Here is a 27,480-nt window from a genome sequence, read left to right on the forward strand (position 1 = left end):
TTCATAAAGCATCACTTGATTTCATTGGTTTGAGTTCCTCGATTTCAAGGTGTTTAGACTGTCCTCACTTTTGGAGTCCAGGGACGCAAGCACATTAATGCTATCTGCTCCTCCATCCTTCCCAGCTTCATGGGTAACAGGATGGCCTTGCATGCTTGCAATTGCTGCAACTGCTTGTGTGGATTCCATTGCCCACTGGGGCACTCTGTAGATTGAACCAGTCCACCTCCCTCTTCGTTGCCTATAAACAGAGGCTATAAACAGAGTGGCGCAGGAGAGCTGGCCTGGCTCCCAGAGGGACTGGATCGGATCATCTACAGGTGGTCGTAGGTGGTGTTGGGAGGTACAGGGCCCCGTGAAGATGAGCTGTAGTAATAGGGGGAACCTGGAGAGAGAGAGAGAGAAAGAGAGAAAGAGAGAAAGAGAGAAAGAGAGAGAGAGAGAGAGAGAGAGGCTATTAGCAAATAACCTGCCCAGGTTAACCATTCACTCCAGCTCAATACACATTAATCATCTCGTACCCACAGCCTTTGCAGACCTCAGCAGGGTTCATGTTAAGATGCCATCAAAACAGCCCGGGGGATGATTGACTAACCCTGCCCCCTATTCTGAGACAGGGCCAGGCTACTTCCTTCCTGTGCAGGACTTTGGTCAAATGGCTTCCTTCCCGCAAGAGAAGCAGAAAGTTATCTGGCATCTGTGCAAGGTGTGTGACTGGCTGCAGAAGCGGAGGTGGGGCTTTGGTCACTTTGGGTTTCAAAATATTTGGGCAGAGCTGTGGGCCTCTGGGGAAAGGAGAGTCTCAGTCAGACCTCTCTGCGTGGTCACTTGTGGCAAGGAAATGGGGTTGGAAGGAAGCCCACCTACAAGGGATATGGAGTCCTGTAATGGACAGTTTATTTTGTCTAACTCCCCACCGCCACTACCCCTCCAAAAATTTGGGGATCCCATTCAAATTCTTTCATCAGATAATCACTGTTCTTAGCCTTTGTCACAAGTTTTCATCATCTTGTACCTGCTTTCCACTGGAGAAAGCACCTCTTCTAATCCAGAATGCGGCAGCTAGACTGGTGACTGGGTGTGGCCGCCGAGACCACATGACACCGGTCCTGAAAGACCTACATTGGCTCCCAGTACGTTTTCCAAGCACATTTCAAAGTGTTGGCGCTGACCTTTAAAGCCCTAAGCGGCCTTGGTCCAGTATACCTGAAGGAGTGTCTCCACCCCCATCGTTCTGCCCAGACACTGAAGACCAGCTCTGAGGGCCTTTGGCCACAGCTGTCAACTTTTCCCTTTTCTTGTGAGGAATCCTATATGGAATAAGGGAATTTCCCTTAAAAAGGGGGAAACATTGACAGCTTTGCCTTTGGCGGTTCCCTCCCTGCGAGAAGTGAAGTTACAGGGAACCAGGCAGAGGGCCTTCTTGGTGGTGGTGCCCTCCCCATGGAACACCCTCCCACCAGATGTCAAGGAAATAAACAACTATCTGACTTTCAGAAGACATCTGAAGGCAGCCCTGTTTAAGGAAGCTTTTAATATTTGATGAATTTGAGGAGATTTCACCCCTCCCATATCCTAGAATCTCCCGACGAGTCTGCTGATTCTCCAGAGAGGAGGAGCAGTGTTCTGCTTTCTACTTATTCAGCTCCAGCACCAAGTCAGTCAGTCAGTCAGTGTGTCGGGGAGAGAGAGAGACTGAGTGTTAGAGATCGTGTGTAGAGATAAGGTTGCTGCTAAGAGCAGCTGCAGACACTCAGTGCAGCATTCATTTATGCTTAGACCTATTTAGCTCTGTATATAGTTTTGTATTATAGTTATAGAATAAAAGAAGATATTCTACAGTGCTGCTCTCCGAGTCGTTTATGCCAGACTCTGCTATACTCTGCTGTGCGACGACTATATTGTGGAAGTGAATCCGGTGCTCACAACTCTAAGCTGTGAGTCCACAGCACTTTGACCTGTTCCTGTGTAAAAGGTGGTCTCTGGAAGTGCTACCCAGCTCGCCTAACCCAGTCGGGGTTGAAGTGCATGAGTCCAGTTGGTGACACTGGCTCAAAGGCGATGCTGACAAAATTACTGTATTTTAATATTTTGCTGGAAGCCGCAGGCAGTGACTGCATTCACAACTCTGCCAAGAGAAGGTCATGTTGGAGCTGGGAGCTTGCAAAGAGCAATCTTCGATTTGGAAGGGGGAACAAGGGTCATCTAGTCCAACCCCCTTCAATGCAGGAATCTCAGCAGAAGTGCAACAAGTAAACAGTTCTACTTTCCAGCATTCATAGCAGGTCAGGTCAGCCCAGTCAGGCTCCTGACACACAAGCTGCCAGGCCAAGCTGGGAAAGCCCCCCACCCCCAACCACCTGCCCTTGCAGCCACAGAGGAGGAGACTCACCCAGCAGTCCAGAGTTGGGGAATCGCCAGGGCTCTCCATAGCTGGTGTAAGGGCCGTGGCTGTAGGCGCCGCCAGAATAATCACTCCCTGCTGGAGACAAAGAGAAGGGAACACGCGTCAGAGGCAGCTGGGAGAGGCTCGCTGGTGGGGCTGCAAGTGGGGACATCTCCACAACAGCTAAATGCAGGGTTGATGTGGTGTTAAGGCTACAGATTTGTTTTCATCGGGCACCACAAAAATCAAGATGCCAAACCTGGTTGTCGCCATCATCATTGCCATCTTCCTCCTGTTGCCTTCTAAGAGTATGTGGGATGTGATACACAAATAGCAATCAAGTACAACATTCCTTGTTTTCCTAGAGTGGACATGCAGGGGAATGTTTGGTCCAGCCAGTCGAAAACTTCCTGTTTCCTCCTGGCTGGAGCATCCTTCCTTTTGCATGTGACTAGTGGTGGGCGTGACCTTACCTGCCCAGGTAATGAAAGGGCAAGGCACATAGCACACCTCTCTCTTTTTCACTTCCTCTTTTTCACCTTCCTTTCGTTGTGTGAACTGCAGTGACTGCCAGTCTGCAGTCACTGGGATTAACCCCCATACGGGGTAGATCCACATGTACATATATGTATCTAAGTCTGCCTTCAGGGATCCAACTGTGAACTGATGATGTGAGTAAACTTTTATATATACTTTACTCAAGGTTGTTGATTCTTTTAAGAGGGATGTCAGGGATGTGGGTGGCGCTGTGGGTTAAACCACAGAGCCTAGGGCTTGCCGATCAGAAGGTCGGCGGTTCAAATCCCGCGACGGAGTGAGTTCCCATTGTTCGGTCCCTGCTCCTGCCAACTTAGCAGTTTGAAAGTACATCAAAGTGCAAGTAGATAAATAGGTACCGCTCCAGCAGGAAGGTAAACGATGTTTCCGTGCGCTGCTCTGGTTCGCCAGAAGCGGCTTAGTCATGCTGGCCACATGACCCGGAAGCTATCTGTGGACAAACGTTGGCTCCCTCAGCCAGTAAAGCGAGATGAGTGCCACAACCCCAGAGTTGTTTGTGACTGGACTTAACAGTCAGGGGTCCCTTTACCTTTACCTTTTAAGGGAACTTACCAGGAATCTAATATTGAGAGGCTTAAACAAGCCTGCAACCAGCTATCTGCTGTGCATTTAAAGGGGAAAATGTAAAACTCTGCTAAGTTATAGAACTTGCTAGAGCAAGTTAGGAAGGATATTAATAAACAATATATCCTCTCTTGCCTCCCTGAACATTCCCACAGGGGGGACTTGGGCTCTAGTGCTTCTCAAGATGGAAGTGAAATGGGGGCACCCAAATTTAAGGGAGCAGCTTCTGCAAACCTGGGAGACTCCTCATATACGCAGAAATACCGAAGCCTGTTCATGAAAAGGTTTTTTTTATAAAAGCTCAGTGGCCTTGGCAAGAACCTCTGAGTTGGCAGGCTGCTGGTGACAGTTGAGCAGAGGCTGAGCAAGGGACCCCTGAAGCCAGGCAGAGGCTCAAAGGGTTCAGTCTTCAGAACTACCCTGCCCTGAAATGCGCAAGCTAGGGTAGGGCAGCCCTCCAGCAGTAGAAAGTGGGGTGAGAAACAAGGGTGGGGGTGTCATTAATCTCTTCTCCGCTCCTGAAATTCCCCTTCCCTGAGGATGCATTCTTAGGTGAAACTCCGAAAAGGATTGACCCCCCCCTTTCTACACGCTCTATGCTGCAACATTTCGTAATGGGTCCCTCTCAGTTTGGAGGTGAAACGGGGGGCAGTGGCGTAGCGTGGGTTGTCAGCACCCGGGGCAAGGCAAGTAATTTGCGCCCCCTAACCCGTGGATTTGCGCCCCCTAACCCTAACCCCCAGATGTTGCGCCCGGTGCGGCCGGCCCCCCCTGCACCCCCCACGCTACGCCACTGACGGGGGGCACCCCAAAGGAAGGCAGCAGCATCTGAACAGTTGGGGGGCTCTCTAAATATGCAGAGGTCTATCTATACACCTGTAAATGGAAAGAAAACGGTGACCCACATCAGTGTCTTCATAAGGAAACCACAGCCCGATTTAGTCAAGCATTATTAGCAGTTTATATTCTCACTCCCAATCTTCCACCAAGGGGGGGGGGAGAGGCTCCTCCTGACAGATAAGTAATAATCCACAGAAGTCTGGATGCTATTTTCGGCCACATCCAAACCTTAAAGCACGATTACAGTGGTACCTCAGGTTACATACGCTTCAGGTTACAGACTCCGCTAACCTAGAAATAGTGCTTCAGGTTAAGAACTTTGCTTCAGGATGAGAATAGAAATCGTGCTCCGGCGGCGCAGCAGCAGCAGGAGGCCCCATTAGCTAAAGTGGTGCTTCAGGTTAAGAACAGTTTCAGGTTAAGAACAGACCTCCGGAACAAATTAAGTACTTAACCCGAGGCACCACTGTATATCACTTTAACAGTCATAGCTCCCACCCCCCTCAAAAAAAAAAAAAAGCATCCTAGGAAATGTAGATTTTAAAAAAGTGTGCCGAGAGATGTTAGGAGACCCCTATTCCCCTCACGGAACTACAATTCGCAGAATTCCCTAGGAGGAAGGATTGAATGTTTCTTAGGAATGTCCTATTCCATAATAATAATAATTTGCTATTTATACCCCACCTATCTGACTGGTTTGCCCCAGCCACTCTGGGTGGCTTCTAATGTATATAAAAACATAATAAAGCATTAAACATTTTAAAAAACCCACTTCTCTATACAGGGCTGCCTTCAGCTGGCTCAGGAGTTGGATAACTCCATACCCTCCAACATTTCTCGGATGAAAATAGGGACATCCTAAGGAAAAGCGGGACATTCAGGGATCAAATCAGAAACTGGGATGGCTTCTCTAAATCGGGGCCATCCCTGGAAAATAGGGACACATGGAGGGCCTGCTTTTTCACCACTCTGAAGTGTGATGTGGCCTTGACCCAGTGTACTACAGAAGCCAGCAACAGGACTCCCATTTCCACAATGGGGCTTCCCCCTTCTTCTCCCCACACACCTCCCTCAAATCTTCTCTGGAGTCCCAGAAGAGTGGAGGGGGGGAGAGATTGTTCCATCTGGCAGGAGGAAACATCTGCACAGATTGATTGTATCAGTGCAATGTTTAATTCCATGCATAATTCTTTTTCTAATACTTCCTCCAAGTACTCCAAATATGTCACGTACACTAATGTTGGTGCTCCTCCCATGTAGGGTTTAGCCCAGGGGTCAGCAAACTTTTTCAGCAGGGGGCCGGTCCACTGACCCTCAGACCTTGTGGGGGGGCTGGACTATATTTTGAAAAAATAATACAGTGGTACCTCGGGTTACATACGCTTCAAGTTACAGATGCTTCAGGTTACAGACTCCGCTAACCCTCAGGTTAAGAACTTTGCTTCAGGATGAGAACAGAAATCACACAGCGGCGGCAGGAGGCCCCATTAGCTAAAGTGGTACCTCAGGTTAAGAACAGTTTCAGGTTAAGAACGGATCACCAGAACAAATCAAGCTCTTAACCTGAGGTACTACTGTATAGGGGAAGTGGGTTTTTTATATAAAATGTTTAATGTTTTATATATGTTGGAAGCTGCCCAGAGTGGCTGGGGCAACCCAGTAAGGTGTGTGGGATATAAACAGTAAAATTATCTTTATGGAATGGGACATCCCTATTTTCATCAGAGAAATGTTGGAGGGTGTGCTTGACGGCTGGAGCAAGTTCAATGGAGCAAAAGTTTTCCTCCACGAAACCTGATCCTAGCCATTAACGTGTTTGAAAAATGAGCTCAGAAACGATTTGGCCCCTCCTCCAACTGGAAAGTCCGATAGGTATAAGAGGATCTGACTTTCTGTGGCCATTTTGCAGCCTCTAAGGCAGGGGTCAGCAGTGGCGTAGCGTGGGGGGTGCAGGGGGGCGCGGCCGCACCGGGCGCAACATCTGGGGGTTAGGGTTAGGGGGCGCAAATCCACGGGTTAGGGGGCGCAAATTACTTGCCTTGCCCCGGGTGCTGACAACCCACGCTACGCCACTGGGGGGTCAGCAAACGTTTTCAGCAGGGGGCCTGTCCACTGTCCCTCAGACCTTGGGGGAAGCGACGAACGAATTCCTATGCTCCACAAATAACCCAGAGATGCATTTTAAATAAAAGGACACATTCTACTCATGTAAAAACACAGTGATTCCTGGACCGTACGCGGACCGATTGAGAAGGCGATTGGGCCGCATCTGGCCCACGGGCTTAGGTTGCCTACCCCTGGTTTAGCGGATAGAGGTGTCTTTGTATTTGTCTTTAGGTTGTCTTCAGCTGTGTGTGTGTGTGTGTGCAGGGGGGGTGTCGGTTAGAGCAGGTTCTCAAACCATTTGGATGCTGGTGTTGGTGAGGGGGGTGGGGCTGTAGCCTGACTGCGAGGGAGGGGAACAAGATTTCAAGGGGCATTTGATTGAGTGCTCTCATTACAAGCGGTGTAAAAACAGCCCCCAATCTCTCCTTTCTTCTCCTGACCAATCTCATTTCACGCTTGAGGGGAGGGAGCGCGCAAGGGAGAAGATTCTGTATTCTCAACGCTGCATTAACCACATCTCCAAGGTAACCCAGGGACACACCAGCTCAGCACGTCCGCCAAGCCAAAGGGAACGGCGGCACCAGCTTGCCAGCTTCTCCCGCCTCAGCGGGCAAGGCCTTCCTCCTGACAGCAGAATTTCGAGGCTTGCAAAGTTCATGCGCAGCTTAGGCTGGCAAGCAAAACATGCTTACTAGGGAGCAAGCACCCCTGAACAGAGTTGCGCTTACTTCAGAGTCAACGTGCACAGGATTTGGCCTTAGAGCATGGGTAGGCAAACTAAGGCCCGGGGGCCGGATCTGGACCAATTGCCTTCTCAATCTGGCTCGCAGATGGTCCAGGAATCAGCGTGTTTTTACATGAGTAGAATGTGTGCTTTTATTTAAAATGCACCTCTGGGTTATTTGTGGGGCCTGCCTGGTGTTTTTACATGAGTAGAATGTGTGCTTTGAATTAAAGTGCATCTCTAGGTTAATTGTGGGGCATAGGAATTCATTCGTCCCCCCCCAAAAAAAAATATATAGTCCAGCCGCCCCCAAGGTCTGAGGGACAGTGGACAGGCCCCCTGCTGAAAAAGTTTCCTGACCCCTGCCTTAGAGGCTGCAAAATGGCCACAGAAAGTCAGATCCTCTTATACTTATCCGACTTGCCAGTTGGAGGAGGGGCCAAATCGTTTCTGAGCTCATTTTTCAAACACGTCAATGGCTAGGATCAGGTTTCGTGGAGGAAAACGTTTGCTCCATTGAACTTGCTCCAGCCGTCAAGCACACCCTCCAACATTTCTCTGATGAAAATAGGGATGTCCCATTCCATAAAGATAATTTTACTGTTTATATCCCACACACCTTACTGGGTTGCCCCAGCCACTCTGGGCAGCTTCCAACATATATAAAACATTGAACCTTTTTTTAAAAAAACAAAAACAAAAACCTTCCTTATACAGTGGTACCTAGGGTTAAGAACTTAATTTGTTCTGGAGATTCTTAACCTGAAACTTCTTAACCTGAAACTTCTTAACCTGAGGTACCACTTTAGCTAATGGGTCCTCCCGCTGCCGCCGCGCTGCCGGAGCACGATTTCTGTTCTGATCCTGAAGCAAAGTTCTTAACTTGAGGTACTATTTCTGGGTTAGCAGAGTCTGTAACCTGAAGCGTATGTAAACTGAAGCGTATGTAACCCGAGGTACCAGTGTACAGGATTGCCTTCAGATGGCTATGGAGTCGGATAACTCCATACCCTCCAACATTTCCCCAATGAAAATGAAAATAAAGACATCATAAGGAAGAGTGGGACATTCCATGATCAAATCAGAAACCTGGATGGCTTCTCTAAATCAGGGATGTCCCTGAAAAATAGGGACACTTGCAGGGCCTGCATCAAGTTGGCCTCAGAGGCCTTGCACTGTAGGCCACTTTTGCAAAGGGACTGCCAGGTACAAGGCCATATCAGTGGTGGCGCCACAGCTGTGGCGGAATTTTCTCCTTCGGGGAGCCCAGCTCCTCTGTTTCTTGTTTTTAGACAGCGTTAGAAAACGTTTTCATTATGGAAAGTGTTTTATGAGTGATGGCTGTTTTTAAGTCTTCTGGTTTTTATTGCTGCTGTGCATTCTCAAGACTTTTATTGGAGTGAGTCTAACATTGTGTTTTGCAACATGATTTCTTACAATGAAAGCAGAGTAGGAAAATGAGCTTGAAATAACCCAAAGAAACGAGGGAGGGAGGGATGTGGGGTGGCGGAACGGATGGTCCCAGTGGGCAGAGAAGGCCTAATGCCAACTGGGTGAAGGAGCACCAACAGAAGCTGGCCCTTTAAGGGGGCAGATGGGGCTGGGTGGCCTCAGGCTTGTGGGTTGCAGTGGCGGGGGGGGGGGTGTGTGCTTCCTGGCTGCTCTGGAAGGGGAGATGCTGTGCTGCATAACTCCAAAAGTTTGATGCGTCTCATTGGGGATGGAAAGACCCCGGTAGGAGGCATTTTCTCTATTCTCTAAAAATGCCACATCCATTTTTAAGTGACAGGGTTGTGTTGAATGGGTGAAGAGGGGGGCAGGACAAAGCTATGAGACCCACCACATGTTACTTTCCCTGCAATCTGGGGAGGTGGCAAAGCCTGAAAGTGCGTGGGAGGGGCAAAGCCAGCCATGGGCATCCTCACTGCCCTGAGTCCCATCCCTTCCGCCTCCTCCTCCCCTGAAGCTTTTCCCAAGGAGCACCTTACCTGCCACCATGCCAGCAATTGCAGATGAGCTATAGCTTCCCTGCCCGCCAGTTGGGATGTGGGGAGGGTAGCCTGGAAGGGTGGAGCCAACTACTTCGCGCCCTAAGAGAGGGAGAGAGAGGGAAGACAGGGACAGAGGAAACCAGAATCAACAGACATGCCAGGAAACACCCTTAGCAGCTGAGGTGCTCAGGAATCTACAAACTGCATTGAACCCATGTGTCTTTGCCTGCCTCCCGAAGCACCAGCCAATACCCACTGGCACTGTGGGTTAAACCACAGAGCCTAGGATTTGCCGATCAGAAGGTCGGCTGTTCGAATCCCTGCGATGGGGTGAGCTCCCGTTGCTCGGTCCCTGCTCCTGCCAACGTAGCAGTTCGAAAGCACGAAGTGCAAGTAGATAAATAGGTACCGCTCTGGTGGGAAGGTAAACGACGTTTCCGTGCGCTGCTCTGGTTCGCCAGAAGTGGCTTAGTCATGCTGGCCACATGACCTGGAAGCTGTACGCTGGCTCCCTCAGCCAATAAAGTGAGATGAACCCCAGAGTCAGCCACGACTGAACATAATGGTCAGGGGTCCCTTTACCCTTACCTGTACCTAACTGATGTGCCACCCCACATTTCACCTCTCCAAATGACCCCCTGACCACTTGGGGAAAACCCATTGCTCTCCTCCTGATATAGCTGTCAACTTTCAGATTTGAAAATAAGGGTAGAGCAGCCTCACCTGTCCCGGGGACAGTCTATGGGATATCTAACAATCCAGGATAGCAGTGGGAAACGGCGCTGGAATAAGGGAATTTCCCGCAAAAAATAGGGAAGGTTGACAGCTATGCCTCCTGATATTCAGGCTAAGACTTTGACAAAGACCTCTCCACAAACCGCAGACCCTTGTGTGACCAACTTGCTACAAATATGCACAGGGCACACCCTGCCCGCTTCTCCTTCGGAGCTGTTGTGGGGCCTGGAGCACCCACAGGTGTGCTCGTGTTGGGTGCCTAGACGTCCCTGAATGGGCAGCCCTTACCTGCCACAGCAGAGTATGTCTGGTGGGCCGCCAGGTTACGACTCAGCGATGGGTTGGAAGGCGTGAGCATAGATTTCCCGTCGTCCATGGATGTGTTGAGCAGGGGCACGGCATAGATACCTGCCTGAGAAAGGGGTGGGGGCAGCAGGAGATCAAGGATCTGAGCACAGTCCTCGGCCCCCTGGTTTCCCCCCCCCCCACAGGAATCCCTACTTGTTCCCTACATCCCTTCGGTGTCAATGAGCCCTGAATCCCTTCACAATATGATGGGATTCCTGCGTCGTTGAGATTCCTGCATTGCAGGGGGTTGGACTGTGAAGTCCCTTCTAACTCTATGGTTCTATGAATATATTCATCATACCTCTAACTCAGCCTTGTAGCTTCTCCCCCACCTCCATCCATGTCCCCCCCCCCCACCCCGCCTGCCGGTTAGGGAGTCACCACCTGGGGCATCAACATTATGTGGGGTGTGAAACACAGAGCAGTCAAATACAACATTCCTAGAGTGGACATGTTTAGACGTGAAGAGGGATGTTTGTCCAGCCAGTAGATAAACTTCCTGTTTCCTCCTGTGCTGGGACAAACTTCTTCTACATGTGACCAGAGGTGGGCGTGACCTTACCTGTGCAGGTAACAAAATAGCACAGGGCAGGCAGCCATCTCTCTCTCTGACTCCATTCCTTGAAGAAGCAACATCTCCTTAGCCAGAGATGCTCTCTTCAGCCAAGAGAGGACAAAGGAACTACAGTGGTACCTCTGGTTATGTACTTAATTCGTTCTGGAGGTCAGTTCTTAACCTGAAACTGTTCTTAACCTGAAGTACCACTTTAGCTAATGGGGCCTCCCACTGCCGCTGCGCCACCGCCATGCAATTTCTGTTCTCATCCTGAAGTAAAGTTCTTAACCCGAGGTACTGTTTCTGGGTTAGTGGAGTCTGTAACCTGAAGTGTCTGTAACCCGAGGTACCACTGTATCTCCTTATGGGATAGATTCCACATGTATATATTTTGTAACTTAAGTCTGCCTTCTGGGATCCATTTGTGAACAGAACGTGTGAGTAAACTCTTCTATACTTTTATACAAGACTGTGTCGTTTCTATTCTTTTTAGGAGGGAATAAAAGGGGAATTACCAGGAAACTTATTTTGGAGACTTATGCAACCCTGGCAAACCTATCCGCTGTGTAAGTTTAAAAGGGGAATGTTACTCTGCTAAATCATAGAACTTGTTAACACAAGTTGGGAAGGCTATAATTAAACAATATATCTTCTCCTGCCTCCCTGAACATTTCACACATTAGAGGTGCCAGGGATGGATCCTGGAACCTCTTGTATCTAAAACGTACGCCTACCACTGAGTTCCAGCCCTGACCCTCCACCCCCACCCCACCTCAAGGATGTCATGGCGGCCTTTGGCTCCCGCACACACCTGTTCTCCCTTGGCATGGCTGGGGGAAGCGTAAGCCTCTGGGAAGTGCTGTCTCTCGAAAGGGCACTCCAGCAGGTGCTGCCCGTACGCCTCGCTGCGCAGGTGCTTGTGGGGGGTGCTGCTGCCTTGAGAGTCTGTGCTGAGCTGGCCGCTCTCCTGGTCACCTGCTGAGGGAAGCCGCAATCAGCCCGACTTGGACAAGCCTCTGCCTAGCCTACCTGCTGGGATTTAACCTGTGGGAAAGGATGCCTCTCTCTCTTTCTCTCTCTCCCCCAAGCCCATGGCATTTTCGCGCAGGGTGTTTTTTGTTCCATGCTCTCTTCCTGCTCAGCCCTCCTGGATGCAAAGGGGCTCTCAGGGATGGCAAGGATCGTTTCGGTCATAGGCGCCGACTCCATGGGGCCTGAGGGGGCCTGAGACCCCTCAAAAATTCGTTTGGGGGGGGCTCAGCCCCCCCCAATAATTTAAGAAAATTATTACCGTAAATTTCGCTCTATAACACGCAGATTTTTTCTCCTAAAAAGTAAGGGGAAATGTCTGTGCGTGTTATTGAGCGAATGTGTGGTCCCTGGAGCTGACTCGCCGGAGCGCAGGGGCAAAAATAGGCAAAAATAAGGCAAAAATAAGATCGGGCGGTCGGGCGGAGGGAAGGCGGAAGCTGCTGCTTTCCTGCATTCTGCCTCAGGGTCTCACTGCCCACCCGCTTCTGTTGCTGCGTTTGCTCAAACTCAACAAAGAGCAGGGAATCCCCTGCCCTCCTGGCAAGCAGAGGGTTAAGGAAAGGATCGAGTCCTTCCTTCTAATTCTTTCCTAGTCACACTGCTTGCCGGCTCCAGCCCACCACCTCCTCCTCTCCGTGCTCTAGGGACTCGCAGGTGGGAGAGAGAGAGAGAGGGCTGGCTTGGGGGGGGGACTTTTGCCTTCCTTTCCTCCCCCCCACCCCGTTAAACTCCTCCCCTGCATTCTTAGCCAGCTGCTTCTCCGCACACCCCTCTTGTGCTTCTAGTCCCTTCTGTGTTTTTCCTTCCCTCCCCATTTAAAACGTGGTGACAAAGCACGGATCCCCATGGATCCTCAGGATTTTTGCATTGGGTCACCCCAAATTCACCATCAGATCACATTACATGTCCATGGCTACAGTCTGTACCAAAAAAATCACGCACCCACTGTTGCCTAGGGTCGCAATGGTGCAAAAACATGGTTACAAAGCACGGATCCACATGGATCCTCAGGATTTTTGCATTGGGCTACTCCAAACTCACTGTCAGATATTAAAAATCTTTATAAAATAGAGAATTAAATACATACAGAATGTTAAATTTTCAGTTTCGAAATATTAGTACTAGTTTAGTACTGTATTTCTATATTACTATAGTACTGTATTAGTTATTTTCAAAAATATTTTTAGGGTGTAAGACCCAATTAAAGCCCGTTATTTACATACATTATTACAGTATTTACATACAGTATTAGGCATACTGTATTAACTTTATTAACTGTATTAAAGCATTAACTTTGAGATACTATTTTTATTTAATGAACCCTCAGCCTCATTCAAAGTAAGCTTAAATTAGCTATTTCACTTATTAATCAAAGTGCTATTACTGTGCGACAGCAATATTTTATGTTTTATTCTTTTAATGATAGTTTAGGATTTATTTAAATATCATTTCAGTCTTTTCAGAGCTATATATTCACTGTTCTGTAATAGTCTATAAGCATAATTGTTACTGTAAATTAAATTAGCTTTTTACGAAAATACCGTGCGTGTTTATGTTTTGTTTCTTTTTTCAAAGCCAAAAAGTGTTTCAGGCTTGTCGAGTTTCCCGGAGTGTGGAGTTATAGAGAGTCGAGTTTTCGGGGTTCTAATGTTGATCACATGACTCTAAAATACTTTTAAAAAACTTTAAAACTCACTAATTTTCATCTAAAATTTAGAAAACTTCCCGGGGCAGGACCCCGGTATGGGCCCCCCCAATATTTTTTATAAGTCGGCGCCCCTGGTTTCGGTAAATGGGCCTCTTGCAACTGCGCCGTGTTATATACACAAATATAAATCCATGTGTGCATGTGCCCCCAGGACTGGGCCGCTCCTCGTTCCACTCCCCAATCCTTCCCCCAACCCCCCTTAGACCTTGCCAAACCCCCCTGCAGTTCACCTGACCCCCCCCATCCGTATCCTCTTGCAGTTCCCTCCAGTGGCGTAGCGTGGGTTGTCAGCACCCGGGGCAAGGCAAGTAATTTGCACCCCCTAACCCGTGGATTTGCGCCCCCTAACCTGTGGATTTGCGCCCCCTAACCCTAACCCCCAGGTGTTGCGCCCGGTGCGGCTGCCCCCCCCTGCACCCCCCACGCTACGCTACTGGTTCCCTCATTGTCTAGCGAATAGAATTTTCAGACAGTTACACCCACCATTTCTGTCATGTCTCATCACTCGGTGGACCAATCAGGACGGGACAATTTGGGGAGGGGGGATTCTTTCCCTCCCCAAAAGGGCTTTGAGGCTCCCTCCCTCTTCCCCACCCCCACCCCACCCATATAATGTTCGTTTCATAAAATCATCCCTTTTAAAAAAAAACTTCTTTTTTTGCAGTGATAGTAGCAAAGAAATCTGACTTTGCAGCCACCACTTGATGAGGTTCTGTGAGTCAGCATCTACTTTCACCTGTGGGGAGTTTAAGGCGGCGAGTTTGAGCCATGCAAAGGGCAAGGGAGGGATTTGTTGCTATTTTATCAATATTCCACTCATACAATTGCCCTAGCCAAATGAAATCTAAGCCGCCTGAGAGACTGAATGAAACTTTGTTTGGCTTTAACTTTTCGCATTGTCTTTATCCATTTTGTATACTGTATAGTTGTTCTTCTTCAATTTTTGCCCATGAAATGCCCGTAAACAAATAAATCTTTCTATATATACAATTCTTGTTGTCTGTCTATATTCATTTACAAATACTGTTCAGCCTTGGTCATAATATACATTTTTAATTCATTTTGGTATTATTGTCCAGTAAATTTCTTTGTATTTTCTGATTATGAGGTTTATTTCCGTTCTAGTGGTTTCCCTATTTCACATCATTTTCTGTATATATAACATACATATATATATGAGAGCAAGAATAAATGTAAAATGTAATATAATATGTGTCTGTATAGTATGTAATTATAAAAAACCAATAAAGATCATCTTAAAAAAGAAAAGAAAATTTGTTTGGCTTACAGGAGCATTCCCCCCCCCCCCACCATAACGTGCAGCAGAGTTATTGTGGGCAAGTGAGGTGTCCAAAGTTAAACAGGCACAATGTGAGACTATGGAACACCATTGCTGGTTACGGAGCAAACTTAGAACCAAACAGAAGTCAGTCTGGAGCCTGAGCTTGCGGTTTCCGTCCTTTTCGGCACAAAACAAGTGTCCCCTCATCCACCACAGCACTTCTGAACCTGCACTCACAACTTGGAGAAACTACATGTTAACAACAGAGGTTCCCAGAGTCAGACCCTGCCGCACCCTCCCAGCCCAACGTCACTTACTGTCCTGGATTTTTCTCTTGTGGTCGCTGCTGGGGGAACCGATCCCTAGAAGGCCGTTGATGGAGTAGGTGGAGGAGCCCAGAGAGTCTGACTGGGGCGACTCAGGAGGAGTCACAGCTGAGCTGGGGACTGGAGGAGACACAGCAGTGGGGGGTTAGTGGAGAAATATCAGCAGGCCCTCCCAGGAAAATGCCCCCAACCCCTCTTCCAGGGCACACTGGATTGTGGCGGTGAAGAGCAGTTAGGAGGACTGGCCAAGTGGAGAACTCGCCCCCATGGCAAGGGGCAAGGGTGGCCTAGGTGCTCAGCTTGGGAACGCTCCCCTCCAGCTAGGACCAAAGCTTCACTTTGCTGCCATGGAACAACGGCAGAGATTCCAAGCTAGCTATCAGATGTTTCTATCACTCTTCAGAAGGGTGGGAAATCACTTTAACAAACAACATCAGTAGGGCTATTTACAAAAAATCACAATTACAAGCTTTGGGGAATATATATCCACTTGTACTGTGAGTTGGTATTGTACAGAAATTAACAGCCATATTGGTAGAACTTGTTTAAACTTGTAAATACCAACTGTAGAAGAATGGCAGATGAAGATGCTGGACTTTTTGCAGCTGGCCGACCTGACTTTAAGAATCCACGATCAGAAAGAAGAGGAACACCAAGAAGATTGGAAGAAATGTAAAGATTATTTAGCTAAATATTGTAATATAAGATAATTACCGGTAGAAGATACATGAAAGTATCTGATAGGCCTAGGACTAGAATAAGGACGTTGTATAGTAATATGGATTTAAGACAAAAAGAAAAGAGAGGAAGATAGTTTATTGAAGGTGTTAATTGTATTAGAAAGATGATTTTGGAAAACTGTTACAAAGGTGTTACTGTACAATGAAATTCAGTTGAGGAGAATTGAGGAAGTCAGATTACAATGAAAGTTAACTTGGATTCTAGAAGTAATAAGTGTTTTTATTCTTTTTAAAATTTTCTTTCTTTTAGTATTGTAAGGTGTTTTGTTTTGCGCTTTTATATGTCATTTTTGTTATAAATGTGGAAAATTAATTTTAAAAATTGGGGGGGGGGAGAAATATTTAAACTTTTTTTTTTCATTTGTACAGGGGTAACACTGTATTAAAATAGGCAATGTCTTATTTACATGGGTTTGATTATAGAAACTAATAAAAAAATATTCTCTACAAAAAACACACAATTACATGTCTCCCTCCCCACCGCACCCAAAAAAATAATTAAGAACATTTCAGTACTTAGGGCTCAACCACAGTGGAGTTTAATGTGTATTTGAAGCTGCTTGTGTCTCTATTTTCATTTTTGCAGCATCCTCATGACCTCCTCTTTATCCAGGTGGCAAACTGCACTGCCCCCCATCCCCCGCCCTACATAAAGATTTTCCAGATCCATGCATAACGCTATAAGGGAAGAAAATCTCAAAAAAAACAACAACACGGCACCTGATTGTGGACACACATTAGTTTTGCTGGGTGCCATCATTTGCCACACCCCCTACTCCTACTTTAAAAATAATAATTATGATAATTTTATCAATACAATTTTAATAATACAGCAGAATCACCTCCAAATTAAAATGGGGGGAAAGCCCAAAGTCCAAAGGAAAGGATGCAGCCAGCCCTTCTCCACCGGTTATTGAAGTCGCCTTCACAATACTTTTATTCTTTTGTGCAGAACTGCTCTTGTGCAAAAGAGTTCTATTAAAAATAAGATTTGCTCTTGCAGTTATGGGAGACAGGGCAGGAAAGGGGGAGGAAAGGCAGCTCAAGGGGTTTGCAGTCGTTCCCTGGCTTGAAGCGACACACTTGTGCTGCTGGTTGTCACCTGCTATCTTGTGCACTCCTGGCTTATAAGAAACCTTGCATTTTACGGTTTTAAAAAAGGTGTATGTCGACAGGTAGGGACGCGGGTGGCGCTGTGGGTTAAACCACAGAGCCTAGGACTTGCCGATCAGAAGGTTGGCGGTTCAAATCCCCGCGACGGTGTGAGCTCCCGTTGCTCGGTCCCTGCTCCTGCCAACCTAGCAGTTCGAAAGCATGTCAAAGTGCAAGTAGATAAATAGGTACTGCTCTGGCGGGAAGAGAAACGGCGTTTCCGTGCGCTGCTCTGGTTCGCCAGAAGCGGCTTAGTCATGCTGGCCACATGACCCGGAAGCTGTACGCCGGCTCCCTCGACCAATAAAGCGAGATGAGCGCCACAACCCCAGAGTCAGTCACGACTGGACCTAATGGTCAGGGGTCCCTTTACCTTTACCTATGTCGACAGGTAACCAAATACCTGCAGGCAGTGGCGGATTTACATATGGGCTGAACAGGCTGCAGCCCAGGGCCTCATAATCTACGGAGGCCTCGACCTCTTGCCAAAAATCTTTTGTAAAAAGCAGGCAGATTTTGCTATCTAGGCCCAGTTGCTTAGGAACAGAGGAGAAAAGAACGAGGTTCTATTTCTCAGGATCAGGTGCTATTCAGTTAGGGCCTCCCGAGGTCTCCTAGTCCAGGGCCTCCAGTTGGTATAATGCCGGCCTACCTACATGTGCCTTGACCCTTGCAGGAACAAGGGCTCTCTTGGTCTCCCTGCTGCTGGCATTTCCGGCAGCCCAACATTCTCTGATCTTCAAAGCCTGCACTCCTTCGCTACAGCAATGCTGGACTCCATGTGAAGGTTGGCAAGTGTTAGAACATCGGAAGCGGACTTTTCCTGGGTCTGACCACTGGGCCATCAGGCTCAGTATCTGTCGGCACTTGGCTAGCAGTGGCTCTCCAAGATTCCAGGCTGGGGTTTCTCCCAGCCCTGCCAGGAGATGTTGAGGACTGAACCCAGGACCTTCTGCATGCAAAGTATGGACCTCATGGGAGTTATAGTCAAAAACACCTGAAGAGCCCAGGCTGGCGGAGGCTGCTGTATGCACTCTCCCTCTCCCTCTCCCTTTCTCTCTCCCTCTCCCTCTCCCTCTCGTACCAACTGTAAAGGTAAAGGGACCCCTGACCATTAGGTCCAGTCGTGCCCGACTCTGGGGTTGCGGCGCTCATCTCACTTTATTGGCTGAAGGAGCTGACGTACAGCTTCCGGGTCATGTGGCCAGCATGACTAAGCCGCTTCTGGCGAACCAGAGCAGCGCACGGAAACGCCGTTTGCCTTCCCACTGGAGAGGTACCTATTTATCTACTTGCACTTTGACGTGCAAGTCAAAGTGTAGTACCAAATGTAGGATGTAACATAAGTAGTCAAGTACAACACTTCCTGTTTGCCCAGAGTGGACACACAGGGGGATGTTACTCCAGCCAGGAGGACTTCCTGCCACATCTGTCAACAGCAGGGGTAGGCAACCTAAGACCTGGGGGCCGGATGCAGCCCAATCACCTTCTCAATCCATCATTCAGCCCGGACACTGAGGTCCAGCGCCAAGGGCCTTCTGGCGGTTCCCTCATTGCGAGAAGTGAGGTTACAGGGAACCAAGCAGAGGGCCTTCTTGGTAGCGGCACCCGCCCTGTGGAACGCCCTCCCTTCAGATGTCAAGGAAATAAGCAGCTATCTTCTCTTTAAAAGACATCTGAAGGCAGCCCTGTTTAGGGAAGTTTTTAATATTTAATGCTGTATTGTTTTTAACACTCGATTGGAAGCCGCCCAGAGTGGCTGGGGAAACTCAGCCAGATAGGTGGGGTATAAATATATTATTATTATTATTATTATTATTATTATTATTATTATTATTATTTTCAGTTGAACCCAGAGAGTGGAGCCAAGTGAGTGCAGATCAGGAGGGAGCCATTCAAAGAGCACTTACTGAGGTTATGGCCAGGGCTCAATGTTTTGGGCACCATGCAGTTCTCCATCGGGAGGTTGAACGGCTGCTGAACTTTTGTGCGAATGATCCTGGAGAGAAAAGAAGACAAGAGCTGGGAGAGGGTGTCTGTGGAAGAACGCAAGGTCCTGCGTCTGCTAGCAGCATTGCTGAGATCAGAAGCTGGACCTGGCCAGTGTTAGAAGCTCAGATATCATAGAATCATAGAATCATAGAGTTGGAAGAGACCACAAGGGCCATCGAGTCCAACCCCCTGCCAAGCAATAAACACCATCAGAGCACTCCTGACATATGGTTGTCAAGCCTCTGCTTAAAGACCTCCAAAGAAGGAGACTCCACCACACTCCTTGGCAGCAAATTCCACTGTCAAACAGCTCTTACTGTCAGGAAGTTCTTCCTAATGTTTAGGTGGAATCTTCTTTCTTGTAGTTTGGATCCATTGCTCCGTGTCCGCTTCTCTGGAGCAGCAGAAAACAACCTTTCTCCCTCCTCTATGTGACATCCTTTTATATATTTGAACATGGCTATCATGTCACCCCTTAACCTCCTCTTCTCCAGGCTAAACATGCCCAGCTCCCTTAGCCGTTCCTCATAAGGCATCGTTTCCAGGCCTTTGACCATTTTGGTTGCCCTCCTCTGGACACGTTCCAGTTTGCCAGTGTCCTTCTTGAACTGTGGTGCCCAGAACTGGACACAGTACTCCAGATATGTTAGCTAGGTGCCCAATGGCCCCATAAACCCAGGTTACCGTCGCCACAATGGAATGTGGTGAGTGCTCTCACCTGTTGATGGAGCTGACACTGGGAACAGTGTCGTTGTCACAGACGCCCTCTGCCAACAGCCGGTCCCGGATTTCCCAAGCAAACATGGTGGGATTCTGCCGCTTATAATCTCCAATCTTCTCCACCACCTTCGGGGTTGCCACCTTGGGCTTGGAGCCCCCGATCACCCCTGGCCGTATACTGCCCGTCTCGTAGTACCTACTCCAATAGACAAAGTAATAGGATTACCACACTCACAACAAGAAATGTTCTTGGCATTGCCTAGAGTTTTATCACCCCTCCGGCTGAAATCTCGCTTGCAAACATGGAGATGGGCTCCTGCCGAGAGTGGAAATTTCAAAATGGGTTCCTCGCGGAGTAAAAAATAACAATCTGCTTTCTCACAGCAGCTTTCTCACATCTAATTATTTATTTTTAGGATTAGGATTATTACATTTATTTACATCCCAGCTTTTTCAAAACAGTTTACAGTTAAAGCAGAAACAGGTAAAAACATTGGGGGAGGGGCAATTTTTTAAAATAAAACTTTAATAACACACAAACACAGTGCTTTTTAAAACATACAGATTGTTACTACTGAAAACTTCACAGCCCCAGCACTTTCCTTAAAAACAGTCAGGTTCCAAAACCCTGTTGGAACAAGAAAGTCTTCACTTGTTGGCGGAAGGACAGCAAGGCTGGGGCCAGTCTGGCTTCTCCAGGGAGGGAGACCCAGAGTCTGGGAGCAGCCACCAAGAAGGCCCTCCAAAAAGGTGTTGGGACTGAGAAGACTCCCCCCAAAAAACTCAGGGCCCAGGCAGGTTTGCATGAGGGAATAGGGCCTTTCAGACAGCTTGGGCCTTTGCCACGCAGGGCTTTATAGGTCCATAACCACCATTTTGAATTGTGCTCAAAAACAGGTTAATAGTCAGTGGGGTTGTTCCAGCAAGGGAATCATCTGTTTCCTATAACCTGCCCCCATCTCGCTGCAGCTCTTTGAGCCAGTTGAAGTTTCTGAGCACTTTTCAGAGGCAGCCTCACATAACTGGCCGTCCATCTCACTTCACTAGCTCAGACATCCATGTAGGAAGGTGAATACTTTCAAAAATTGTGTTAAGCAATTGCACTGTAGGCAACCAGGAAAACCCACAGTATACAGCAGATTTCTTTCTTACACCTCAAGCACAGGGTGTTTCTTCAGGTGAAAGGGAGCACTTCCACTTGAAGAAAACACAAGAGGATTACATGGCGTCCTATATTTGCAAAGTCCCAATAATACAGCACTTAGTCACTTAACATTCCCAGCTTGCAAAACTATCGTTTAGCTGAAACGACAGAAGCTCATTTGGAGGCGGCCTAAGATCGTGGTTAGTAAACCGGCGTTAAGCCACAGTTCCTTGCTTTAGACATCAGTTTCTGCTGCGTCAACAACACCACTCTAAGGGATGAACAGTCATGGTCAGGCTCTGTAATGTGGTTGATAAGGGTATCCAGAGATTTTGAGTACATGTGAAATGAGCTTTCCGAAAGATCTCCTGCCTTGAGAGGGGAAATGCGCAAGCCTTGAACGCTCGTCAAACAGCAACACAATAAAATTGCAGGAGAAACCAAGCAAAAACTTTCACCACAATATGATTTACCGTATTTTTTGCTCCATAACACTCACTTTTTTCCTCCTAGAAAGTAAGGGGAAATGTCTGTGCGTGTTATGGAGCGAATGCCTACGGATGGCGGGGGGATCTGCTGCAGTCGTGAGCAGAGGATCCATGTTTCCCCTTCCTTCCCTCCTCCGTGGCTCGCTTTGAAACAGCAAAGCGGGAGAAGAGCCAGAGTGGGGAGAAGAGAGGGACAGAGAGCCTGGTTACAAAGCACGGATCCACATGGATCCTCAGGATTTTTGCACTGGGTCACCCCAAATTCACCATCAGATCACATAGCATGTCCATGGCTACAGCTTGCACCAAAAAAAACCATGCACCCACTGTTGCCTGGGGCCGCAGTGGTGCAAAAACGTGGTTACAAAGCATGGATCCACATGGATCCTCAGGATTTTTGCATTGGGCCACCCCAAACTTACCGTCAGATCACATGTCTGTGGCCACAGCATGAACCACAAAAATCATACATCCACTGTTTCGTTTAGAATATTTTTTTTCTTGTTTTCCTCCTCTAAAAACTAGGTCGTGTTATGGTCGGGTGCGTGTTATAGAGCGAAAAATACGGTAAATTTGTTTGGGCCATCAGGGGCATGGCAAATTGTTCCATGGAGCCCACAGCCCTCCAGCTGGCCACCCCTGACCTCTGGAATGCTCCCAGGATGAGGCCTTTGAAAATGGCTACAGGAAAGATTTACTCTCAGCCTCCCTGGCTAGAGCTCCTCCTTGATGCCACAGTTGGATTCTCGGAGCGAGAGGCCAATCCGTCTTCCGGCACGGTCATTACTCACCCCAGCTCTGCAGAGCCCTGAGTGGCCACCTTCATGCTTACCTGCCAAGGATTTTGCTGACACAACCGTGACTGACCCGCAGCTGTCGGGAGATGTCGCAGGGCCTCACGCCCTGGTGTGCCAGGTCTACAATGCGCTGCCTCACAACCTCTGGCAGCGGCCGGCCATTCACAAAGGCCCCGCCCAACTGGTTCAGTCCTCCGTGTCCTGCTAAGACACAAACCCAGTCCCCAGAGGGATGGGGAGAGCTGGTCTCAGTGCTGTTGCCACTGCTGTTATTTTTTGCTAACAAAAGGTTCTAGATCATGGGTAGGCAAACTAAGGCCCGGGGGCCAGATCCGGCCCAATCGCCTTCTAAATCAGTGTGTTTTTACATGAGTAGAATGTGTGCTTTTACAGTGGTATCTCAGGTTACATACGCTTCAGGTTACATACACTTCAGGTTACAGACTCCGCTAACCCAGAAATAGTACCTCGGGTTAAGAACTTTGCTTCAGGATAAGAACAGAAATCGTGCTCCGGCGGCGCGGCAGCAGAAGGAGGCCCCATTAGCTAAAGTGGTGCTTCAGGTTAAGAACAGTTTCAGGTTAAGAACGAACCTCTGGAACAAATTAAGTACTTAACCTGAGGTACCACTGTACTGTATTTCAAATGCATCTCTGGGTTATTTGTGGGGCACAGGAATTTGTTCATTTCCCCCCAAAAAATATATTCCGGCCCCCCACAAGGTCTGAGGGGTGGTGGACTGGCCCCCTGCTGAAAAAAATTTGCTGACCCCTGTTCTAGATGGATTGTGGGGCTCTGTTAATTGGAGGATGAAGGGTTTCTATTCCTCTCCTTGGGGTACTTTACTCCACCACCACCCCAATAGTTGTGGGTGGTGAAGGGGGTGCTGAGTAATTTCCCAGCCTTGGGGGGAAAGAAGAGGAAAGTTAAATGCCACCTAGAGTTGCCATTGTTTGGGGACGGGCTACAGGTAGAGGAGAAAGGCACCCACCTTTTGTGGGACAGCGGTTTGTGTGTGGGATTGCATGATTGCTAGACAGTTGCAAACAGGCTCTATGGCCCACAGAGTTTCAGAACCTGTACTGGGGGGACTCTATGATGTCTGACTGGGGCAATCAGTCATAATAGTTACACCCCACTCAGATAAGCGGAGTATAAGTATAACAACAACAACAACAACAACCTGGTGACAGGAAAAACACAATGGGTTAATCCAGTGCATTTTTTTCTATAAAAATAGGTGTCAATACTCACCATGAAGTGTTACACTTTTTATACACACACACACACACACACACACACACACTTATTTATACCCTTCCCATCTGGCTGGGTTTTCCCAGCCACTCTGAGCAGCTTCCAACAAAAGATTAAAAATACATGAATCCTTATCTCTTCCTTCCTGTCACTACACTCTCTTTTTTTCCTACCTGCAATGCGGAAAGACGTTTCTTTGCTCTCCTCCAGAGAAGAATATCCATTTTGAACTGGACCGTGGATATTTGTAACATTGGTGAAGACTTGACGTTTTCATCCCCAAAAAAGATTTTTATTTGAGTTTCCACTGAAAGGTGGCTGCATTTTAATGTTTCGATGTTGTATTTTAATATTGTTTATTAAGTTGTATTTCGATCAATTTTTTTATATCGGGTGTTAGCCGTCTTGGCTGGGGATGGCAGTGTATAAATAAAATTTATTATTATTTATTATTATTATAGTGCAGGAAATCTAACCCCATGCCCTCCCAACGCCACAGCTCTAGTTCAAATGCCTGTCCCTCAAAGTTTCAATTACCTGTTGTGGAGAATAACAGCTGGGAGCTGGATTAGGGCCATGATGCAGGAGAAAATAGTTAAGAAACCCCTATTCTTGTGTCTGTCTGGTCTGGGGCTCAGAAGTAAGTTTGGTTCCAGTCCCAGACTGTTATGTACTGAGTTGAATAGGATCCAAAATGCAGCCGTCTGATTGGTCCTAGAACAATAGGATTCAGAATGCAGCCATCTGATTGGTCCTAGAACAATGCTGCGGTTTGATTGGTCCGCAGGACCCACCCAATCCATCTCCAGGTGGAAGTGAATCCGCAACCTGATTGGCCTACAGGAGAATCCCGGAATTAGCCAATCACGTGGGGCCCATTGTGTAAATAATGTATATAAAGCAGACATTTTGGGGGAACTTTCATTCCTCACTACTATGAGCTGAATAAAGAGCATGAAATCCACACTCGACTCCGAGTATATTTCACAGACCTTTCATCTCGCATGCAGTATGACTCTCAGCATCGAAGGATGATTGACAGGCTCAACTTCTGAATGTCACTCTGCTGGGGATGAACTGCCAGGAGACTTGAGAAAATCGTACAGATGTTCCCAAAAGTGGAGTGGAGAGGTGAATGAGCCTGTTCCCGGAGTTGACTGTGATGCCAGCAGGGCAGTGCGTATCCCTCCCCCCCTCCAGGGTGCTCCAGCCTGCCTCCCGACCCTTCTCTTCTGCCATTGCTGTTGCCAGCCACAGTGTGCTGGTCCTGTGGGTTACCCAAGAGGCGAGGTCCAAGTCTGGTCCATGGTCAAAGGTGCAATGTGGAGACAGTCAGTAGTAGCTGAAGCTGGGTGCAGGGCAGGGAGTCAGGTGAAGTCAGGAACAGGCTTGCAAGCAGGGAGCCAGGGCGGGTCAGGAGCTCTGGCCGGGAAGCAGGACAGGGTTCAGGCAGGAACTGGCACCCAACAATGTTGCTCCCGCAACTTGGGACTGGGGCTGGCCGGCTTTTATCTGCCCCAAGGCATAGGGAAGCCCCGATCCTCTGGTGACTCCCCTCTCCTGGCCTGGAGGCAAGCACTCCTCCTGCGGGAACTTAGTTTCCTCCGCCTCTTCTCTGAGCCTCCGCAGCTCAGGAGAGGCTGGAGGGTTACGGGACCCAGAGGCAACCTCAGCTTCCCCTGACGGGGCTGAGAGTGGAGCACCTGCAGGCAATGGGTCCTCCATCACCTCAGGAGCCAGAGCAGACTCAGCTGATGCCTGCACCTGAGGACCCAGCACAGGTGAGGACCCTTCAGGCTCAGGCCCCAGCCCCGGCTCAGCTGGTTCTGGAGGCGGGGAATCCTGTGCAGGCTGGGATCCCTCAGGTTCAGCACCCGAGTCCGAATCCCAGGCCATCACACCCAGTCCAACAGGTTGTTCTCCCGACCATTTTTGTTTTCCTTGAATCATAATGAGCAATGGCATCACCAGGCTTGTGTTTCGCAGGTACAGCTAGTCCTAGTCAAGACGTTTAACATTCTTGACCTCTGGCCGCTCAGTTCCCTTCCCCGCTCCCAGGGAACACGGCCAAGAGTTAAAACTGACGCATCAGAGGCACAGCTTAGATTCCAGGCAAATGCAGCCGCCTCTGGCAGGAGGACATGACCTGCCTACAAGGCCAGTTCCGAGAATCACACGGAGAGCACGGAAGCCTGCGATCCTGCCCACCCCACCAACACAGAATGCACAAACATGTTGTTGTTTAGTCATTTAGTCGTGTCCAACTCTTCGCGACCCCCTGGACCAGAGCACACCAGGCAATCCTGTCTTCCACTGCCTCCCGCAGTTTGGTCAAACTCATGCTGGTAGCTTCAAGAACACTGTCCAACCATCTCGTCCTCTGTCGTCCCCTTCTCCTTGCGCCCTCCGTCTTTCCCAACATCAGGGACTTTTCCAGGGAGTCTTCTTTTCCAGGTTTGATCTTCTTGCAGTCCATGGGACTCTCAAGAGTCTCCTCCAGCACCAGAATTCAAAAGCATCAATTCTTTGGTGATCAGCCTTCTTTATGGTCCAGCTCTCACTTCCGTACATAGGGTTGCCATATTTCAGAATTGGTTCTTTCTTTTTTTAAGGAAACTACCAAAATTGTTGAGCTTTTCTGGGGAAACCTGTCCCCAAAATAATGTTTTTTTCCAGCTGTTTCCACTGCTTTTTCCGTCGCATTGACATACATCCAGGTTTTCCCTTACATTTTGCTAATTCAGCAGCCATTTTTACACCTGAAAATCAGGACTTGTCAGGAATTTTCCTGACCTATGGTAAGCAGGAAGCAATAGAGTCCAGCTCTCCCTCCCTTCCTCCTTCCCTCTCCCTCGCTTCCTGGTAGCTAAACTTATTTCTGTCCAGTAACACTCCCAACTGCTCTATTCTAAAAGAGAACATGGACAAGCAACAAGATTGAAACTAGATATACAAAATGCCCTCCTTGCCTGCATTCAGCGTGCCGGCTCTTCCTGCAGGCCATTCCCCTCCCCAGTTTCCATGATTTATTTTCTAACTAGGTGAAGGTAAAGGGACCCCTGACCATTAGGTCCAGTCATGACCGACTCTGGGGTTGCGGCGCTCATCTCGCTTTTACTGGCTGAGAGAGCCGGCGTACAGCTGGTCATGTGGCCAGCATGACTAAGGCGCTTCTGGCGAACCAGAGCAGTGCACGGAAATGCCATTTACCTTCCCGCCGGAGTGGTACCTATTTATCTACTTGCACTTTGACGTGCTTTCGAACTGCTAGGTTGGCAGGAGCAGGGACCGAGCAACGGGAGCTCACCCCGTCACGGGGATTCAAACCGCCGACCTTCTGATTGGCAAGCCCAAGAGGCTCAGTGGGGTTTACTGAGCACTGGGCTGCAGGGGTGGGGGAAGGCACCCCCTTAATTTTTGAAAAAGTTTTTCTGTACTTCTCCAAAACTCAGGTATCCGCTGAACATTCCCAGTATTTCCCTTCTGTTTATTTATGGCTGCATTTTGCCTCCATTTATGTTGGAACAAACTCCTGATTTCACAATACTATAGTGAAAAGAGTGAATTTTTTTAAAACCCTGTACAGGCAGTGTGTTAGCCTTAGACACCTTCTCACTTGAATCTAAGTAGCAAACTAAAATCACTTCCCACTTCCTTCTTCTCCGGGGATATACGTACTGGAGTTAAGCCTCTGCTATGGACTGCAAGGCTTCCTCAGATATTTGATCAATGCATTCACATCATACCAAGAGTTCAAGATTCTCTGAAGTCCTGCCCCACATATTATCATTCCAATGGGGTGACCTAAGTAGGGCAATATGGTAAACCAAAAAAACTGTAAACCTCAGATGTTGGAATGCAATATTTCTCATAAAAAGGTAAAGGTAAAGGGACCCCTGACCATTTAGGTCCAGTTGTCACCAACTCTGGGGTTGCAGCGCTCATCTCGCTCTATAGGCCAAGGGAGCCGGTGTACAGCATGACTAAGCCGCTTCTGGTGAACCAGAGCAGCACACGGAAATGCCGTTTACCTT

At 48.3% G+C, this 27,480-nt stretch overlaps 1 protein-coding gene across 6 annotated transcripts in view; it reads right to left on the minus strand.

Annotated features, from left to right (window-relative positions):
* PAX8 (paired box 8) overlaps window positions 1–27,480 on the minus strand; it is a 39,179-nt gene continuing 11,699 nt past the window's right edge. For 3 of the 6 annotated variants that reach the window (XM_081868495.1, XM_081868491.1, XM_081868496.1), the window contains exons 3-11: window positions 22,225–22,390; window positions 19,759–19,959; window positions 18,959–19,047; window positions 15,148–15,276; window positions 11,620–11,786; window positions 10,193–10,316; window positions 9,167–9,268; window positions 2,393–2,482; window positions 1–385 (exon numbers count right to left, since the gene is read on the minus strand). In XM_081868495.1, the coding sequence (XP_081724621.1) occupies window positions 315–385; window positions 2,393–2,482; window positions 9,167–9,268; window positions 10,193–10,316; window positions 11,620–11,786; window positions 15,148–15,276; window positions 18,959–19,047; window positions 19,759–19,959; window positions 22,225–22,390 (1,139 nt within the window). In that variant the 3' untranslated portion in view covers window positions 1–314. The remainder of the gene's footprint in view (window positions 386–2,392; window positions 2,483–9,166; window positions 9,269–10,192; window positions 10,317–11,619; window positions 11,787–15,147; window positions 15,277–18,958; window positions 19,048–19,758; window positions 19,960–22,224; window positions 22,391–27,480) is intronic. The other 3 variants (XM_081868494.1, XM_081868492.1, XM_081868493.1) reach the window with 3 other exon arrangements.

Source organism: Podarcis erhardii, assembly GCF_964252035.2.
Source record: "Podarcis erhardii genome assembly, chromosome: 7".
NCBI lineage: Eukaryota > Metazoa > Chordata > Lepidosauria > Squamata > Lacertidae > Podarcis > Podarcis erhardii.